The sequence below is a fragment of the Felis catus genome, chromosome C1 (assembly GCF_018350175.1).
Source record: "Felis catus isolate Fca126 chromosome C1, F.catus_Fca126_mat1.0, whole genome shotgun sequence".
NCBI lineage: Eukaryota > Metazoa > Chordata > Mammalia > Carnivora > Felidae > Felis > Felis catus.
This window is the reverse complement of record NC_058375.1, coordinates 68,742,569-68,763,532: the sequence shown is the minus strand read 5'-3', so window position 1 is coordinate 68,763,532 and position 20,964 is coordinate 68,742,569. Positions and strand designations below refer to the sequence as shown.

General features: G+C 35.0%; 1 protein-coding gene across 37 annotated transcripts in view; it reads right to left on the bottom strand.

Moving 5' to 3' along the window:
- The window catches only part of ADGRL2 (adhesion G protein-coupled receptor L2), a 623,946-nt gene that overhangs the window by 23,743 nt on the left and 579,239 nt on the right, over nucleotides 1–20,964 (bottom strand). For 21 of the 37 annotated variants that reach the window (XM_045036067.1, XM_045036070.1, XM_045036072.1 and 18 more), the window contains 8 exons: nucleotides 18,098–18,391; nucleotides 17,447–17,550; nucleotides 16,145–16,330; nucleotides 15,274–15,312; nucleotides 12,253–12,436; nucleotides 2,719–2,844; nucleotides 2,242–2,447; nucleotides 973–1,146 (listed from right to left, as the gene is read on the bottom strand). In XM_045036067.1, coding sequence (XP_044892002.1) covers nucleotides 973–1,146; nucleotides 2,242–2,447; nucleotides 2,719–2,844; nucleotides 12,253–12,436; nucleotides 15,274–15,312; nucleotides 16,145–16,330; nucleotides 17,447–17,550; nucleotides 18,098–18,391 — 1,313 coding nt within the window. The remainder of the gene's footprint in view (nucleotides 1–972; nucleotides 1,147–2,241; nucleotides 2,448–2,718; nucleotides 2,845–12,252; nucleotides 12,437–15,273; nucleotides 15,313–16,144; nucleotides 16,331–17,446; nucleotides 17,551–18,097; nucleotides 18,392–20,964) is intronic. The other 16 variants (XM_045036076.1, XM_045036084.1, XM_045036081.1 and 13 more) reach the window with 3 other exon arrangements.

Genomic DNA, 20,964 nt, shown 5'->3' with positions numbered 1-20,964 from the left:
ATAAAAACAATATGAGAAACGTTAGTATTTCTGCATTGTATCAACTAAAGATAAGGTAGCTTTCACATGTGATAGCTCATCTTTAAATACTAAACTCTATGAACATTCTTATGTATTCAAACAAGGTTCAAAACTAAAAAGGAAACTTGATCGTATAACAGAGTTCAATATTATCTCATTAACTTTTATATCCAAAGAATGACCTACAAAAGTGGAAGATTTTACGTACAAAATAATGCGAGAGCCCAATTATTTCAAAATAATGACTGAGATAATTACCTACATAAACACAGAAGAATATTTATATACTATAATAAAGGATACTCAGTTATGATAAAAAAAATAATTGGCATCTTAATGACTGTCCTGGCTGACAAAAAATTTTAAGCTTCCATTTTCCCTTTGACTTTTTATATTTATTTATATACTAAGAGTCAAAGAACACAATAGACCTGAGAGTTTTCACGCTATATTTCTTAAAATGTTTTATCTTCTGGCTATCATTCTCTTAATCATGGAAAGGAACACGAAGAAACGTTCCAGAAGCTATCCTGACCTTTCAAAATCTGCAGTTTTGCAGTGTGCAACGTTGTTAGGAAAACTTAAAGCCAAAGTTGTAAAACGAGATTCAGACATTCCAGATGGGGAGGGTGTGTTAAATTTTAGAATCCTCAGTCTCTTTTGTAGGACCTATTTCTGCTCCTTTTTTAAATCCCTGACTGCCTCTGCCGAACACCTGCCCAAAGGAGAAAAACTCAGAACAAGTCTGTAAAGCAGATTTTGAGAAGTAACAATAAATATAGGGCCAAGACCTCCTAAAATATACGGACAGTGTAGAGACAATCAGAAATTCACACTACTTTGTTTGCTAAGTTTTAGTTCCGATAAGCACCCAAAGACGGGACTGTTACCCAAGCTGTTTTGAATCTCTGAGGTTTTTCTCTGCTCCTAATTAGAAGTGCAAATACTTACTGCAATTTCCCTGTGGGCCATGAGAATTGCAAAATTGGTTAGGTGGCTGCACGCACACGTCGTACGAGTTTTATTAGTGTCAACCAGCTTGCAGCCCTGGGTAGACCAATATCCCATCATAGTTCTTTCTGAGTAGTTCCAGAAGGAGCAGTTTGCATTGAAATAATTGTCAGGCTGGGAAATAAAATGACAAGATAAAATTAGGATTTTACACTCTAAGATGGCAATAGCAATTGTTTAATATGTGTAAAAGGTAATTTAGATTAAACTTTGCATGTTTCGGACTATAAAGTTTTTCATCAGCAAAATTGTAGACTATGTTATACAAGGCAGATATCTAACTTAAAAGGGGTTTTATAGTCCGAAACACTCTAAAGTGTACTCTAAATTACCAAAGACCCATTTTCCACAATTACAATTTCCATCTTATGATTTTACATACTGATGGTACATTGGAATCATTTTTTTTCTTTTCTGACAAAAATAGACCCTTGAATTTGTTCTGAGAAAATTCTGTAAGGACCAAGTATTTTAAAAATCTATTTGGGGCCCATTTTTATTCTAAATGACATGTCAGCAGCGTCAAGGTTTTTATAAGAGTGAACTAACTGCAGCAGATGTAAGAGAACAGTGCACAAATTCATTTTTCTTTGCCAATTCTGGGGATCACTTGGCTATCTGTGGGCACGTATTCACTCTGCTTGTAACAGAAGCCAAAATTCTGCAGCCAATCTTCCAACACAGGATAATGATTTAACTGCCAACTTCATTCTAAGACACAGCAGAGGAATCACCTCTCTTCAAGTCTAGATTTTTAAAAACACCACAATACTTGATCACAATTGTGTTGCATATGATCAGTAAAATCAAAAAGAAGACAAACAAACAAAAAGGTCTGCCATGCTAAAAAGGCAGAGTCCTAACAGTTAATACCAGGCTATCCTGCTGCTAAGGTAAGAGTTAATTTTCATTCTAAAACAAATTACAGTCATTTACATTTTCCTGTTGATTACTGAATTAGCTTTCATTAAGAATACACTTAAGTTCTAATAATCACTGAACCAGGCTCATTTAATTTTATGTTCACAGACTTAAATAAACTTATGTCTCTGACCTAGTCCAACATTTGAAATTCAAATGGAAAGGTCTTTTCTTTCCTCTTTGCCTTCTCCCCATTCCCTTTCTCCCTGTCCCCAGCACTTCAAGTTTTGCTTTCCGTCCTCCCTGGTTTTATAACCTTCTGTAACTTCATTAGCATATATAACTTACATCAATGTGTGGCAGGGTAAAAAGCACAGGATCTGTCAAGTATACTCTGCTGGATTCTTTATTAATTGAAACTGAAATGACGTGGGAATTCACTGCAATGGTGCTATTCCGACCAATAAAGTCAGCCCCCAGTTTTATGGTTGCGTTCTCTGTACTTAGAAACTGTCCCAAACTCCGGTAAATGATGAACACCAACTTCGCAAGCCCTAGGAAGGTAAAAACAGTCGTATGCCTTTACGGGAAATATGCTTACGAATGAAAAAGATACATCCAAATAAGAATGAAAGGGAAGAATCCTTCTGGACTCTTTATTTGGATTAAATTTCTTGGGAAAGAGGAAGGCATTATTTTAAATCTGCTTTTAAATGATAAGTAGTATTGTTATATTAAGAGTTAAATATGCAGCATTTTGGGGATTAACAGGTTTAAATGAACAAAAAATCCTGTCATTTGTTAAAGGATTCTGCTCCATCTTACCGTTCCTGCTGTTCTGTTTGACAGTATTTGCAGAAAGTTGGATTGAACTGCCTGCTCCTTTGATGCCCAGAGGAAATTTAAAGTCTTGGACCTGTCCTTCTGTACTGAGCACTGCCACTTCCAGAACTGGAGGAGGCAAAAGATAAAGGGGAGGAAAAAAGGACATTCTTTAAACTACAAAGCGGCACATGATAATTGCCTAGAAAACCACTGCTTCTTTTTTTTTCTGCCTATAAAATTTTACTGTTAAATTTCAACAAAATCATAAACTAAATTACTCTAAGTTAAACCTTTATTGATAACTCTAAAACATTTCATATAATCATTTTAACTTTTTTTCCCATGATTTTGTATCTTCTGTCATGAACTAATTCCTGACTTTTATCCTAGGAACAGCGTAAGACTTAAAAGCACACAACTTTTAAAATTTCATTTATACCATTAAAATAAACAAAAATATTTCAAAGTGTTTTTTTTTTGTTCCGTACATTAAATAACTTTTCAAGGCACATTCCATGACAACGGTAAAATGAGATATGAAGTATAAATCTGATTGCCTTTATTGCCTGTATACATTTATTTCTATGTATATGATATTTTCATACATAATAAGATTATATAGCTCAATTTTGCAATACTTGGTTTTCTCTAATTTCTGAACATAGTGAGACCAGCACAGCATATTTATGAGAAAATGTTCTGGCATTATTTTAAACCTTCCCATTAATTCTCACTAGTAACTAATAACCTTTACATTTTTAAGTTATGTATGCCATAACTTAACAGTTATGCCCTGTATGCCAAATCTGGCCTGCCACCTCTTTTTGTAAATAAAGTTTTATGAGAAGGCATCCATGTTTGCTCATTTACCTACTGTCTATAGCTGCTCAGTTTCTACAATGTCAGTTAAGTATTTGTAACTTAGACCATGTAGTTTAGTTTCCTAGGCTAACTATTCGGGCCTTTATAGTAAAAGTTTACCAACCACTGTACTTTATTCCTACATTCAAAAATTTACGGAAAGGGAACAGGCTGATATAGAACACTAAGAACATTTACCTAATCAACAAGACCAATGTTGTTTAACTTTGTTTCAAAAATATAATAGTCATAACATAAACACTGTCTACTGTAATTCCAATAAAGATTGCAATACTTTATATCAATATTCATTTAAGTTTTTAAAAGAATGGAAAAGCATTATTGGTTCTACTAAAGTCAACTTTTTTATATTAATAATTAGAATATGTCATTTTACTGATGAAATGAGAGGGATTATATACAAAATTCATTATTTCATCCATTAGATTTTAAAAAGTAACAGATACTCTTAATAATTCAATAGAGTCCATACATTTTTCTCTGAATTTCACTCTAATGGTGTATATTCTTGCATAGCGATTTCTATACCTAGACAAATATGTGTGTATGTGTTCACACACACACACATACACACACAGAGATATGATTAATTCACCTACCCCCTTTCTTTTTACAAATATGGGCTTATACCATTACAGTTACCTTTGGATAATAATTTATTTTTTTAATCTTTCACAAATTTGTTCTGTAAAGTATATATAGACTTAGTAGTAAATATGAAATCATAACATTGGAAGATTTTTATAAGCTATCAGACTACATGTCAAGCACCTGAACTACAAGTTGATAATCAGAGTCATACAGATTTTAGAATTCTATAAGCTGCAGAAGCTGGTTAAAAATATTTATTTTACTGACCCATGCTTAGAAATATTAAGTAGGTGGGTAGGTAGATGATCCCCTCTCTTTATATCAGATTCCATGTATGTGAAAAGGAGGTAGAAGGGGGGAAGAAGAGAGGAAAAATATACATCTAATGTACACCTCACTCCTTTTACGCTGAAAGGGACTCTCAATTATTAACTTTTCTTACAGAAGACAGAAGACAGGGTGAAAGACTGAAATCCTTTGAGTTCTCATGAAAAGTTCCAAATACAGACTTACATGTACAAAGAGTTAATTTCATTCAACAAATATTTACTTTAATTTTAGTAAAGTAAAGCTTTAATTCAAGCTTTAATTCAACATTTATTTACATAAGTTTAAAAATCATGTCCATAGTAAAAAATTAATAATTTGAATTTTAAAAGGATCATTAATACAGATCTTTGTAGAGAATCAATAATCAACTTTATATCAATAAATAAAATTGTATCAATAAATAAGTAAATTTAAAAATAGATAAAAGGGAAAACTTCCAAAAAAACAAAAAAACTGCCTAAAATAAATGAAAAACTCTATTTATGACCATTACAAAAATAACTGATAGCTAAATGTATGCTGATTCTTAAAAAACTGCTCCAGAAAATAGAAAAAGAATACTTTTCAACTTATTTCACGAGACTTATATAATCTTGATGCATAAAACAGCACAGGGAAAGAAATCATAGAATGTTCTCACTTATTAACAGGATGCAAAAATATTTAATAAATCATACATATATTTTAAGTATAATATCCTGAACAGACTGAGTTTAACTCAAAAGGGCATTGCAAAATACATTAAAGTAATTCACCAAATTAAGAAATTAAAGATGAAAAAAATTATTAGCCAAAATAATTCAACAAACTTCAATACCCGTTAAATTATTAAAAAAAAAAAAAACTTTACAGAAGAGTAAGAATAAAAGAAAAAAATCTTTGCCAAGATAAAGGTTTTGTTATCAGATAAAGCTTATCTTTCCAAACGGACATGCAAAGATTGATGAAAAACTCAAGAAACATTCTTTTTAAAGTCAGGATGATTCCTATTAGTTTTATTTATTAACATTGTACTAAAAGACCTACCTAATGCAGTAATTCAAGAAAAATGTTATAGAGCTTAAGAAAAAAGCAAAATGTTATTATTTACAGAAAATATAATTAACAGCACAGTAATTTTAAGAGAGACTCTATATATGATTGGAAGTAAAAGAATTTAGCAAGGGTGCAGTCAGCAAATCAAATGTGATCCTGTACAACAAACAATAAACAATTACAATATGCAATTTTTAAAAAGGTACTATTTTTTAAATTTATTTATTTATTTTGAGGGGGGATGGGAGTGACTGAGGGAGAGGGGAGGGGAGGGAGAGAGAGAGAGAGAGAGAGAGAGAGAAAGACGGGGGGAGGGAGAGAGAGAGAAAGACGGGGAGAGAGAGAGAGAAAGAGAGAGAGAATCCTAAGCAGGTTCTGTCCTGTCAGTGTGGAGCCTGACATGGGGCTCAATCTGAGGAACCATGAGATCATGACCTGAGCCTAAATCAAGAGTGAGACGCTTAACCAACTGAGCCACCCAGGGGTCCCAAGATACTATTTAAAATAAAAACAAACAGTGTAAGTTATCTAAGAATAAAACTGATTTTAAAAATGCAAGATATTAATGGAAAAAATGCAGAACTTTATTAGAAGAACTAACAAAAAATGGAGAATTATACAAGGTTTTATTTGGGAGACCTCAACAAGTAAATAGAACCGTGACACTTCTTTCCAAATCAATTTACAAAATCAGCCTAATTCTAATGAAAAGTCCAATAACATTTTCTGAGTTTGTGGAATTTGATAACTGACTTTAAAATTCACATGGAAAAGACATGCCAAGAGCAGCTACAGTAATTCCTCACAGAGCAGAATTTAAAGAACTTACCAGACATTAGCGGTATTGAAACAAAAACAAAAGGAGCAATGTATAACACACTTCTAACATGCATAGAAATGACAGATATCATTACAAACCACTGGGGAAAAAAATGAATTATGAACTAAAAGTACTGAAACAACACATTATCTATATTATCAAAAAAAAAGGCAACAGAAAACAAAAACCAAATTAGTTTCTTCCCTCATATCATCAACAAAAATAATTTTCAGCTGGATTAGAACATAATTGTAAAAAAAAAGGCACAATTTTGTCATTTCTAAAGTATAAGATCATTTACAAAGTTACAAGTATAACTACATAGCAGGGAAAATTTTTGAGGACACCAAAAACGAAAGTTTTTTTTTCTTAGTTCATTTATTTATTTTGAGAGAGAGACAGAGATACAGAGAGAGAGAGAGAGAGAGAGCACAAGCAGAGAAGGGGCAAAGAGAGAGAATCCCAAGCGGGCTCCAGGCTGTCAGTGCAGAGCCTAACACGTGAGTTCATGACCTAAGCTGAAATCAAGAGTTGGATCCTTAACTGACCAATCCACCCAGGTGCCCCAATTAAAGTATTTCTTAAGACACAAAAAGTCCTACCCTAGAAGAACACACTGATAAATATGACTTCATTATCCTGTAAAATAAAAGATATCATAAGCAAAGTAAAAAAGAGAAGGGATGCTAGGAATGTTTTCAAACTATATAGTCTACAAAGAATCAGTGTCCAGAATACATTAGCTACAGAAAAATAAATGTATAGGCAAAACCTGTGGACAACAAATTCACAGGAGAGAAAACTAAAATACCCAATAAAGACATTAAGTAATCTGAGAACTGCAAATTAAAACAATAATGTGGTCCATTCAAACCCATTAGAATAACACTTATGTCAATAATGAAGTGTATCAAAGAGATTGATGAAGAACAATGATATTAAAGGTGAGAATGTAAACTGGTAAACAATATTAGAAAGCAACTTGGTGGTATTTAATAAAGGAGATGGGCCTGCTCCATCACTCAAAAATTCTATTTGTAGGTGTGTGTCCATATATGTCTAGGAAGGCACATACATATGAGCATGAAGATATACAAAAACCTTCATGATTTTCCTTATTATCAGCCAAAAAGCACAGGCCACTAAAATATCTATCACTGGCACTCAAATCATTGTGGTGTATTGTTAGATTGAACGAAGAAACTAGAGATGCACATATCAACGTGCATAAATATGAAAACTATAATGGCAAGGCAAAATTATACAACTACATCTACGGTGTAAAATCATTAATGTTAAAAACACAAAAAAGCAACTATTGAACGTACATACTTGGAGAGCAAAATTAGAAAAAATAATTACTAACGCCAGCAAACAAATTAAGAATGGTGGTTACACTCATCTGATCAAGAAGGAGGGGATCCAAGGGATTTATATGTTACCAATAACTAGGTCCCCCAAAACGTGAAGCGAAGATGGTGCAATACTCAGGTGTGGCTCAGTTGGGTGACTAGAATACAGACAGTTCTGATATTCTCTTAATCTATATATTCTGTGTGCTTGGAATAACACAGGCCTTGTTCAACAGCTTTCCTGACAGCCAGTACACTTCATTCACTGGACAGTCTCACTCACAACCAATGGTGTAGACAGGATTTTAATATATTTTTCTGTCTTTGTGGTTTCCAAATTCATTACCAAGTAGCAGCTCCAATGAGAAGAAAGGGGAAGAAAAGAGAACGTACAGGAAAAACTGTGGCCGATGCCGGGAGACCAGCAACATTCTAGGTTCCGTAAGCCTGGATCCCAGGGTACAAACAACACGGTGCCGACTCTGGCAGGGCCAAAACCAAGCCTCAATGGTGACGTGGCTTGAAGGAGTATAAATCTTTGCTGTTGAGAGCTGCTGTGACTTTGGGGTTTTTGTTACTACAATATAAATAAGCCTAAATTGACAGCCATGTTGGCTGCTAAGCCCACTGGGAAAATAAATGATAGGGAATTTTATAATGGATGGATTAGGCTGATTATACCCAAACCACCTAATCAGTCATAAGATCTCAAAGAACGACAACCTAACATGTGCCTCTTTTGCAGGATGCAATGGAAAGGTTCTTGGAGAAAACAAATTAACAAATAAACCCGAACTCATCAAGCCTCTAGATCCAATTATTAGTACATATCAATTATGTAAAATGATATAGTGGGAAGAAATAAGCCAAATCGAGAATGTGGGAAATTTCATAGTACAAATCATCTGCTCAATTTCTTCAAAAAAAGGAAAAAGGTTTAAAGAAAAGATGTAGGGAGAAATGACTCAAGCAATGTATCAAATGTACCACAGGGACTTGTTTGTATCCTGGTCAAAACAAATTAAGCATTAACAAATTTACAAAAACCACATAAATTAGTTTTTTACTTTTTAAATGTTTATTTATTGTTGAAAGAGAGAGCCAGGAGGGGAGGGGCAGAGAGAGAGGAGGCCGGAGGATCCGAGGTCGGCTCTGCGCTGACAGCAGAGAGCCCTCTGCGGGGCTCAAAACCCATGAATCATGAGATTGGGACCTAAGCCGAAATCGGATGTTTAACCAACTGAGCCAGGTGACTCCGCAAAATCAAGTAAATTTAAACATACTTTTGTTATCTTTTGAATCTGTTTATGTTAATTTTTAAAAGTATGACAATGGCACTGTGTTTTTAATGCATGGGATACATTTTAAAGTATTGAAAGTAATAATAATATGATGTTAAAATTTGCTTTAAAATACACTGGTGAGAGTAATAAGTGAAATAGGGTTAACTAGAAGTCGAAGATGGGTGATTTTTTTGTCAACATGAAAAAATTCTGCTCCTCTCAAGATATTATTAAGAAAATGAAAAGAAAATCACATACTGAGGGAAAATATTCACTGTATCTATAACCAGCAAAAGACTTGAATAATAGATACATAAGGAATCTTTATAACTCATTATTAAGAAGACAAACAATCCAATTAAAAATAGGCAAAATATATGGACACTTCACAAAAAGATACATGAAATGGTCCATAAGCATGTAAGAGTTGAACAGCTATCAGTAATAAGTAACTTAGCAATTACACAAATGCAAAACAGAACCAATATGAGATGATACTACAAACTATTCATATGGCTAAAATCAAAAGGATTGACAATCCTAAATGTTCGTGAGGATGTGGAGTGACTGGAAGTCTCATAGCACTTAGGAGTATGAAACAGTATAAACACGTGGGAAAATGGCAGCTTTATCAATAACAGCGGAAAAGTAGAAACAACGTAAATGCCTAACAAGTGAATAAATACACAATTAGTGGTGTTTCCTTATAATGGAATGCTACTCAGCAAGGAAAATGAAAGACTGCATTATTGATGCTCTTACCAACACAGATGAATCTCAAAAACATTGTTCTGTGTAAAAAATGCAAGATCAAAAAGAGTACATACGGCATGATGCCATTCAACTAAAGGTCCAGAAAAGGCAAAGCTAAATTAGTGACAGAAAAGAGACCAGCGATCACTGGGGGCTGGGGGTATGAGGAGATCTACTGCAAGAGAATCAAGGGCCCTTCTGAGGTGATGTTGGTCACATGGGTGTGCATTTGTCAAAACTCACCAACTGTACACTTAAAACCACTGCTTGTATTATATAGAAATTATACCTCCAAATTGACCTTAAAAAGCTATAATCAAATATAATTATATGAGATATAATTATACAATTTTTATGAGGTCATGTATTATAAGGGTAAATCACACAATAAAGTTAAACTAAGGATTCAAGGAGAAATCACTAAGGAGTCAAATCAAATTGTCTTAATACCTAAGATATTGTAGCCATGCCCTAAATTTAGTTAAGAGCTTTGGGAAAGTGAGGACATAAAGGAATAATGGGCTATTTTAGTCCTCATGTCTAAAAAGAGAACAAGTCCCAGGAAAAAGGTAAATGCTTTCCTCATACTAAATCATGGATGGTATTTGCCACCAAATTGTTTGCATTTTAGAAATCAAAAGTACATGTGTACTTACATTCTATAACAAACTTCACCAACAATGTCTTTTGTTATTTTTTTTAAGATTTTTTTTTTTAAGTTTTTAAAGTAATCTCTACACCCAACATGGGGCTCAAACTCACAACCCCAAGATCAAGAGTCACATGCTCTACTGACTGAGCCAGCCAGGTGCCCTGTCTTTTTTCAGGTAAAAATTTAAAAAAAAGAAAAGAAAGAAACCAGCATGAAGTGTAATACTTTAGAACTCTTAAAAACAAGTATTAGAAAAAAAATATTCCCGGACATTTACATTTTCAGACTAGGTCTCAAGCTGCCATAGAATTATCTCAGATATCTAATTAACAATGTGTCCTGTATATATGCTAAGCTGATGAAGCTGATGGGAGCACAGCATATCAGCCTGGCCCATCAAATATTTCTGCATACCTGGAAAGGGTGTAAAAGGGAAATTTCAGGTGGTTTTTTTTTTTTTAATAGCCACTAGAAGATTTTGAAAACAAATGTAGGTCAAACGTGCCACTTCAAATAGTACTTTCTACGATTCATCCTCTAAGATGATCAACTTTACACTTTTTTATCCTTATAGGTATATCACTGGAAAAATTTGAGAAGAATTGTTCAATGTATATCTTAGGAATCTTATTGGGCTTGCAAATAAATTAACCAAAAATAATGAAAGTTTTGGACAAAACAGAGAGCTTCATTCATTCTGTATTACTAGTAAGGCTGTGGCAGGGTACCATTTTCCTTACGACCGCTATCCCAGACCACGGCAGGCCAATTTACATACTGTCGCCTCGTTTCACCTAATTTGAGGTTACTGAGTTCTTTTCATTCCCAAAGCTCAGAGTACACAAAAACATATGGTTTTAATAACACTTTATTTCTTTCTAAAAATTCAGTTATTTAAAATAAACTTAAGCCTTTGACTTTAAATGCAATTATCATAATCTGATTTATACACCTTTATTTTCTGCATTTTAAAATATGAAGTCCCACGATTTAGGCAGGTACAATTAGGCAATAAGATATGGGATCCCACATAGTTTTTTCCAGTATCTATTGCACCAATGCACTCTTTTGGTGGAAGGAATAGTCTGTGTTCCCTTTTGTTTTTTGTTTGTTTGTTTGTTTATATTTATGCTTGGGAAACTTTTTTGCTTTACTAAGATATTATAAACGTCATCTGAGTTCACCCTCTCTGAATAACCAACAATTCTAAATCATTCAAGCCTATGTTAATATAACTTTACTGTACTTACTGAGTTTTTCAAATATCATCAAAAGTGAATTCCTACCTCTCACGGCCAGCATTTAAATGCTAAATTGTGCTTCAGAACTATCTGCAGCTATTTTGCAATCTATGAAGCATGTATATTCTGCATTATGGGAGATGTAGTTCGTTGACCACATTTTCACCTGAAGGCAGTTGTGTTTAGTATAAACATTTGGCTCAAATTCTGTGTGCCTAAAATATTTGACCGGGAGGATACATTCCAGAAAGTAATTTAAATTCATTAGGAACATGTTATATAAAATGGGAAAGCGTTTTCCCCAGTTCCACAGCAAGCACTTTCATTACTTACGCAATCCATATTCTGGCATTTAAGTACTCTAAACTTCTTTAATGATTTTTCAGTTGGAAAAAAAAACCTACATAAAACCAACTTTTAAAAGATACAGAGAGATTTTGGCTTCTGCATTAATTTTATGAAGTGTGATCAATAAATTGTAATTTGACAAAAGAGAAGTTTGGCTCTGGGAAAAAACAGATTCAGAAGGGAAGCCTCATTCTCTTAAACACGTACCTTCTAAATCAAAATTAAAGCTGACAATATATTCACTTACCAATATTTTCTGTGGGCATTGAGACCCTGGTTGGTTCTACAAGATTGTCAGCCAGGACAAAGGCGCCTTCTTCCAATGTATCGAGTAACATCGTTGCTGTGTGCGCTTGTTCAGAAGAATTCATGTGTTTCCAGGATTCCAAAGCTTCAGGTCTCAGAAGATTGTCCACTGTGTCGACAATTGCCTGCATCCATTAGAAAACTATCATTAGTTTTGACTGCTTCTAGTACCAAGGTGATTTTCACTGACTAGTGACAATTGTGATATTTATCTGTCATGATGATTTACTCTCATTTCAAGATGGAAGAGCACCTGAACAACATCTACCTGGCCAACTTGAAACATATCTTACCATCTCAAAATGGAGCTGAAGATTAGTAGAACACTATTTGATTTTAATGGGTAAACGTAAGAAGATGGCTCGTTTATACTCATCTAATAGTATCTCAACTGTCAAAGAGAAGTACAACCAACGTCAGCTCTTAACCTGAGGAATTACTCTTACACACATGTCATTCCTACTTATAACCTCAAGATTTAAATTTTCTAAATAGAAAGCCCTTAGATCTCTAGAGTAGCCTGATATTTATGCTTGAAAAGTTAAACCACACTGTCTTTTAGAACATGAACTAAAACAGTAATCAAAATAGTGCCTTATACCACTGTCTACTTATTACCTTTGGGGAAAAAAACCAAGATGATTTCAAAGTTTATAAATTATCTGTGCGCATTTCACTCTTCCAATTCCCTGTCCAGCTAGAAAACACTCGAGAGTATACCTTAGTTCATAAACAATGATCTGTTTTTAAAAGAATCAAGAGAACAATCCAAATATTTAAAGCCTATACTAATAATTTTAGGACAACAGAAAAGTAGAATAAGGTCTTCACAACCATCCAAGTTGTAAATGTTCATATTTGTAGATTCAATTTATTACCAACAAAATAACATTAAATAAAAATACAACCCAGTCAGTTAAGCAACTGAAGGCAGGCTTTTGTACTGATAGCTACAGCGTACGTTGACTATGGCTTGGAGAGCTGAAATCACTAAGTTTATTTACTCTATCCCATTTACCTAGTCATAATATGTCATTAAGGCCATATATAAATTGTTTTGATCTATTGGTAATCACTGAGGGAAAAGAACATACATCGTGCAAAGAACAACAAAAATCGCTACTTTGAGGTACGATATTGGAATAAGCAAGGGGAAAAGTTGTTTGAAGCTACTGTCAGAGTAAGATTAATTAGCTTAATCCATCTTAATATCCTCGTTCTGTCTGCCTTGTGAGCCACCACGACCTTCCTGGCAGGTGGAAGATACTTCCAAGTAGCGTTAAAGGCTTTTTTCTCTCTCTAATGGGAGATAGAATAGTCAAAATGCTCACAGTGATACTGCTGCAGCCATTAACTAGAGTGGAACAGAAATTGGTCTGCTGAGGCCAGATTCATTAGTCACCAAGAAATACAGACTGGAGCCTCTAATCTAAGTTACAAATGAATCCTCTGTCACCAAGTGGGAACTCACTTCATTTGCATAGTGTAAGTCAGCTTCTGATTTGTAATTTAAGTAGTTTTATTAGTCTTATCTGGGCAGAGAAGCTCATTTGAGAGATACTGAAAATGACACTGGTCAGAAATTAAGGTCACGCTGAAACTCACTACGCATACACATAACTCGCTGATGACAAGTTTTTATTAATTTGAAACACTCCGTATTTATTACCATTTGTACTTTTCTAGCGGAATCAAAAATGATCATTAGCCTAATCATATTCCTTAAGTAGTCTCTCCCTGCCAAAGAAAGAAGGCTATTCTTTTCCCACTGAGATCTATGTCCTGGGCAACATACCAATTATTACATTTCACACATTAACTAACACCTTAAAGGTGAACTGAAAATTTCAGTATGACAAATTCTATACACTTCAGCAGTTATTTCTTTGCCCCCATTAAACAGGCTAAAAAGGAAATTCAGAATATTACTACCTAAAAACAGACTTTCCCGACACCTTTCCTTTTGTAAAGTTTTCAGATCCAACACTGTCTATTACGAGCTAGTGACAGGCCCCTCCCCCCCTTTTTTTTAAGCTCTTGCAACTAAAACTGGTAGTCATGGCTTTTGAATAACCTCTATTCTACAAAACTACAGGGTTTTTCGTTTTGTTGTCCTATGTATGTGAATTAGTTCTTCAAGGTATGATTTATTAAGGATACGGCCCCCAGAGGAGTAGGATTAGAAAATAACCACCCCCCAAAAGAAACTTCTAAAATTCACATAATAAAACAAAATGCAATCGGGTATTATTATTTTGATCTATCACACAAAACTAGCGTGGCACACTTCCACTGTCAGCCTCAGCATGCTTCCTATTACTTGGATATACCAGGGAGAAAAATCGGCTGGAGTGAACAAGGATTCTGAGCCAAACAGAGGCTTTCTGTTTCTATTAGCCTGATAAAAACCAACACAGAACATATATCGATAACACTGTCACATTATTTATATTTCATTTCTAGTAACCCATCCCCATATCAACCTGCTTCTAGAAATGACTCCTAAAACTTTCAGGACAAAGCCTTTTTTTTTTTATTTAAGAGTACACCACAGAGATAAGAAAGCAGTGACTTTTTCATGCACATACATTATGACTCTACAGTCTTTGATATGATAAACTGCCAAGAATATATCATAGCTGTTTTACTCAAGTTGTTTTTTAATCCACAGAGATGACAACAGGAAACAAAGAGACTGTATGATTACTTTCCAATTCAGAGGATATTTCATTAAAATGCTTGCATGTTTGGATAAATGAAGAAAGAGCAAAAATTATAAAAGTAAATTATTTGCTTATTCTGAGAGTAATATACCCGAGAAAAGCCAACATTTGTACAGCTGATATGGGGCACATTATATAATTATCAAAGACTGAAATACACTGGATCATGCAGCAAGATGAGAAAGCGTGGCAGGTAGCTGAAGGAGGGAGAAAGCAGGGTGACAGCACAGGAGAGATACCTTAAGGTAAGCCCTGCATGTCTTCTCTCGTTTTTGGAGCTTTTTAGTAAAAGAAAAGAAAATCAGAGGTTAGATTTTATCTGTCGAAAATGAGGAAAAAAGAAATCCTCAAAACTTAGGCTTGTGTTCCTGAGCTCAAAGTTTATTATGCACAGCAGTCCTCTGGATTTTTGTGAGTTTACGCTGACTGCCAAAACTGCACATTTACAGTTTATAGCTGCATTTTATTAAATATACTAATCCAAAGCACTGTGATAAAACTAGAGCCAAAATATGTGGTTAAAAGAAACAAAAGTGTCTACTTTTTAACCCTATAAAACCATATTAGCCACGGATTTTGGCTTAATATGAATCCCACAGGCTTATTTTATAGTATGGTTAAAGGAGCTACCAAGTTTTTGTCATATTAGGAAAGATTAAGAGCACTAATAACACCATCCTCTTAGAGAGGGAAACCTGTCCTTCTCCCCAAACCTGCAATTGAAAACAGTATTACAGTGGCTAACATTCCTCTATGCGGTACACTTTTGCTGCCACCGTAAGAGTTGCATGTATTAGCGTCCAGAGTGTATGAGGTGTGTAACACATAATCTCTTCAAGTGCAGATAATGCGTTTGTAAGTGGGAGTACTGACCACGATCAGGCAATGTTTGCTACCAACTAAAATCTCCCTCAGAGATTTTAACTTTTTTTTTTTGTCATGTTGCTTCTTTCTCAACTCTAATTCTCTCTTGGGAAATTAACCGAATTAGAAATTTTGTTTCTAAGTATATGTCAAGCATGGGGGGCAGGGGTTTGGCAGTCCAACGCTAGAAGAATGAAGAGCTGCCATATAAAATGTCTGACTAAATAACAGGAAATTCCTACCTACCTTGTTATAACTCCGTCCAGCGGAATCCTTTTCACTAGGTTTCAGTTCCTGCAGCTGTGCATCAAGAATGTCCACCAACTGCTCCATCAATCTCACCGAAGAACTCACATCTCCAGCAAACACTGGCCCTTTGGTATGTTTCGCCAGTTCATTGGCAAGACTAGCAGCGTTTTCTCCACTTCTGATCTGAAATGACAATTTATATTATCTCAGTATGACTTCTTGTTCTGTTTGTGGCTTCTTGTTCTTTTCCCGAGTATCTCTGTTGTGGTGAGAGAAATAGTTGCAAATATGTCAAAATCTGCAACTAATTGAGACCAATAACTTTCTCTTCATTTCAGATGATTAAAGGTTCTTAAATCCTCAAGACACAAAAGAAATTCTTAACCAGACCTTGAAAAGAAATGAAAAGAAGAAAACCAGAAATCCCTTTTTTTTTTTTTTAATTTTTTTTTCAACGTTTATTTATTTTTGGGACAGAGAGAGACAGAGCATGAACGGGGGAGGGGCAGAGAGAGAGGGAGACACAGAATTGGAAGCAGGCTCCAGGCTCTGAGCCATCAGCCCAGAGCCCGACGCGGGGCTCGAACTCACGGACCGCGAGATCGTGACCTGGCTGAAGTCGGACGCTTAACCGACTGCGCCACCCAGGCACCCCAGAAATCCCTTTTTAAAAAAATCTTTTAGATAGCTCTCTCTCAATTTCACTACCACCATTTTAAACAGCTGCTTAAAAATCTGATTTATTTATTCCAAAGATCCAGAAATTTAAACCAGAATGTAATCAGCATGATACTGGGAGGTGTTATCTACCACTCGCTTGCATTTCAGAAAGGTGAATGAGGAAGGAGAAACTAAAATGTCACTGCATTACACTGTAATATTAACGTTACTAATGCCTTTTAAAGTCATTTTTATTTATTCTATTATAATCATCTGTGATATAAAGCATAAACATCTGCTTGCATTCTGTGGATTCAGTTGCAAACTTAATGATATTTGATTTATTAGGCCAATGGACTATTTGTCTTACAAACATCAAAAGAAACAGAACAAACTAAATATGAATGAAATTAAGCAAGTATGTATTCATTAAAAAGCTTAACATAGAAAACAGCATGCCCCAAAACATATGTAACTTTGAACAAATAGTTTACAGACAAAACTATGCATAATTTTTTAAATTTTTATACTGAACAAAGAGCAATGAAGCTGGTTTTAACATACAAAGCTAAATTATTTATGTTAGACGTTAAAGCCCTTAATCACCAATGTGTATCATATTAAAAGGTTCCAACCAACCTTCTGAGCCAGCTGATTTACCCAGTGTGAGGTACAGTTGCTAAGATCGGGGCCCTTAGGGTTCCATGTTCCAGTGGAAACCATGCAGAGATAGGAGGCAGTTCCTACAACAGATGTAGAAAACAACAGTGAAATTGAAACCATTTTTCTGCAGGCATTCGGGAAATCAGCTAGGATGATACTACTCTGCATGTTAAATTTTGAATAAACGCTAATGGAAGTGGTTGACAATAACTGACAAAAAGTAGGGTATAATGCAGATTGTAAACAGTAAATATAAAGTCAGCATTGAAGTATCAGACATTTACAGCAAACAAACAAAAAGCCCTTGATTTTCTTGGGACTCATCCAAAATGATACTCCTAATGAGAAAGGCAGCTGTAAGAAGCCTCACTGGAGTCCATGGGCAAAAAAATGCCACGCTTGACCCAGGTCTTTAAAAGGGAGAGGTAATTCACAGCCCGACCTTCAATAACTTTTGCAGTTTATGAACCGTTAAGTTGTCTACAGATGTTTTGTTACCAAAGTTAACAAAAATAATAACAGAGGTAGTTATCATCAATGTCTCTCTTTCCTCGAAATCACCTCGGTGTAATTCAGAACCAACTTACTGAATTTAAAAATAGACGTTTGGCATTTTACAAGAAATACCTCTTGTTCCCTTGGGACACGGTCGTTCAACCATCATTCCCCTTTGTGTCTGAGGCCACTTTATCCCCCTCGCGTCTAATGCCTCGCAGAATCTCTCTGGCAGGGGAAAAATATTTGTTACAGGAGGAATTTTGGTTGTAGAAACTGCTGGAGGTGGTTTTGTCCCCTTGCTTCCTTCCTGTGATCCGGCTACGGTTGTGCTCATGGGGCCTTTCTGTGAAGCAGTGCTTGTGGTTGGTACTGTGGTTTTGAACAGCTCAGCTGAAGAAGTTATTGTCACAGCTGTGGTAGGCACTATGGAAAAAAGATGAGTATATTAACCTCAAACACACACTTGCACTCACATACAGGCACACACAGGAACGTGTATAGGCACAAACACAACACAAAACCCCTCCCATCCAGTTACCCCAAGTCCAACGAAATGAGAATTAGTGAGAACGCCAGTAAGGTCGGAGAAAGAATAAATCCATTCATTTATGTCAATTTACTCATATCATTGACTAAGTGATGGTCGTGGAGGCTTTACTATCGGTTTGTCTGTTCGACTCGAATTGTGTTAAGTCTGTATCTCAATGAAATATTTGAGAATACAATTTAAGTATATTTTATGATGCATCATCCAACAGAAACCAAAGGTCGGTTTTAAATAAAGTTGCGGTGTCCACACCAAATATATATGTCCACACCAAATATATGTTAAATGAAACAATATGGAAAAATTCTTTTTTATATAAATTCATACCCTATAAATAATCAAAGTATCAATAAAAACCTTACAATTATATATAATTAAGACAACAGAAAAGTTAAAGTCACCCACTCTACATCTTGCAGGAAAATAAATACTGTGACATCTTTCCACCCAGCAGCCATTCTTGCTTGAGAGAATTTTGAGCATGCCTGATTAGATCCAAACAGAAGATAAGCTTGGCATGCTTGTGCTGTGTTAGTAAGGAAACATCTGAGGCTTCGTTAGGCATATTTACATTTGAAAATGTAGGCAGAAAAAGCAACTCTTCTGGTCACAGGTTACAATGCAATCTCTTATCAAGATAACAGGTTAGATCAAATCATGCCTAATTTGAAAACAACCCTACATTATCTTACCGACTTGAACAAAGAGTATAAAAGGAACCACAGTTACACATTTAGAGTATAAACTTAAAAAGGAAATTATTTTAAAAGGTTGACTTCTAGCATTACTTTCTAACTGTTAAATCCACCAGGTTAAAAAATAATGGAGCTTAATGTTTCCTTCATTAACTACCATTTAATTAGTTTAAACAACGAAAATTCTGTCAGTAAAACTTTAATGCTATCATTTAAAATCTATTAGGGGGCGCCTTGGTGGCTCAGCTGGTTAAGCGGTCCGACTTCGGCTCAGGGCCGGATCTCCGGGTCTGTGAGTTCGAGCCTGGCGTCAGGCTCTGTGCCGACAGCTCAGAGCCTAGAGCTTGCTTCGGATTCTGTGTCTCCCTCTCCCTCTGCCCCTCCCCTACCTGTGCTCTGTCTCCCTCTGTCTCTCAAAAATAAAAAAAATACATTAAATAAAATCTATTAGGTGATCACACTAAAGTTTTATCAACACTTCTAGATTACTGTCTCTTAAAACCTTATACATATGATGCTGTAAATTTCAACGATTTGAGTACAGCAAATTAAAAATAACTATTTTTCAAAAATCTTACAAAAACATTAAGTTATTTTATGCTTTCTCTATAATGTGAGAAACAAACTAGAACTTTAGAACTTAGAAAACAAGTTTATATAATCACTCATATGTTTAATATTTTAAGCTGTGGTCCATAAATAGTTATTTATATATTCCTGCCACTACTGACAGAGTTTCCTAAGTTCACCACAAAAAGTAGGGTGCGTTTGTTTTAGTTCTTTAGCAGTGAGACACCTCTTGTTGTCCGTAAATGCATTCTGCACACTTTCTACACCTTTTTTCCTTCTTTCGCAAGAGAAATTTCTTAATCATGTGTTTTATTTCCAGGGCATAATTTATTGACCATATGAGAGATGCCTGTGTACATTAGTCAAACATCATGTCTAGCCAGCTGCTGCAGAAACCTATTCAAACCTGTCTATCTTTTCCTGTAAAGCACTTGCCTGACATCTTGTTAAACCTCTGTAATTTTCTTTTGATTACAATGCAGCCAGGCTTTCAGTGCTTTCTCAATTAACATTTGTCAAAAGCATCACAATCTTTTACAGAAGTGTCAAATGACTGCCTCTGAATCAAATCTTAAAGAGTAGTGGGGAATCGGAGCAAAAGGAAAAGGGCAGAGCAAAATGGTTTAGTGCCACACCGTCTTATGTATCTCTTGACACCGCATTAAGTGGTACATATTTAATCACTGAAGTACGAATTAACAATACTGCAATTAGCGATCCGTTACCTAAACATCCAGGGAAGATTCATAAAAACTGAGTCAAGGTAGGTAATAAAATGACCTCTGGTAAATGCACAACATTTCATGCAACATGCAATGTGTTTTTGAGAAAAAATTTCATACATTTTCACCTTTTCTTCATCAAAAGTTTAAAGGGAATCAACACATTCTTCAAAGATAAATCAATGAAATATTGGGACGTGGTGAAAAACATGAAAGTAAACTTGTATGTGGCAAAATTAAACCCTTCCTAAAGACCATGAGGATCTCTGGAATTTTGCAAGGCTGAAGTTTAGCACCTTCAAGGAAAGCCATTTTTTCTAATGACAAAGCCACAAATGCAGAGGTTGTTTCTAAAAATTAATATTTCTTCCAGAAGTGAAGACAGGTCCCAACAGGGCATCTGATAATGATAAAAGCCTACACTTATTCAGCATTTATGTACCAGATGCTATGCTAATCATC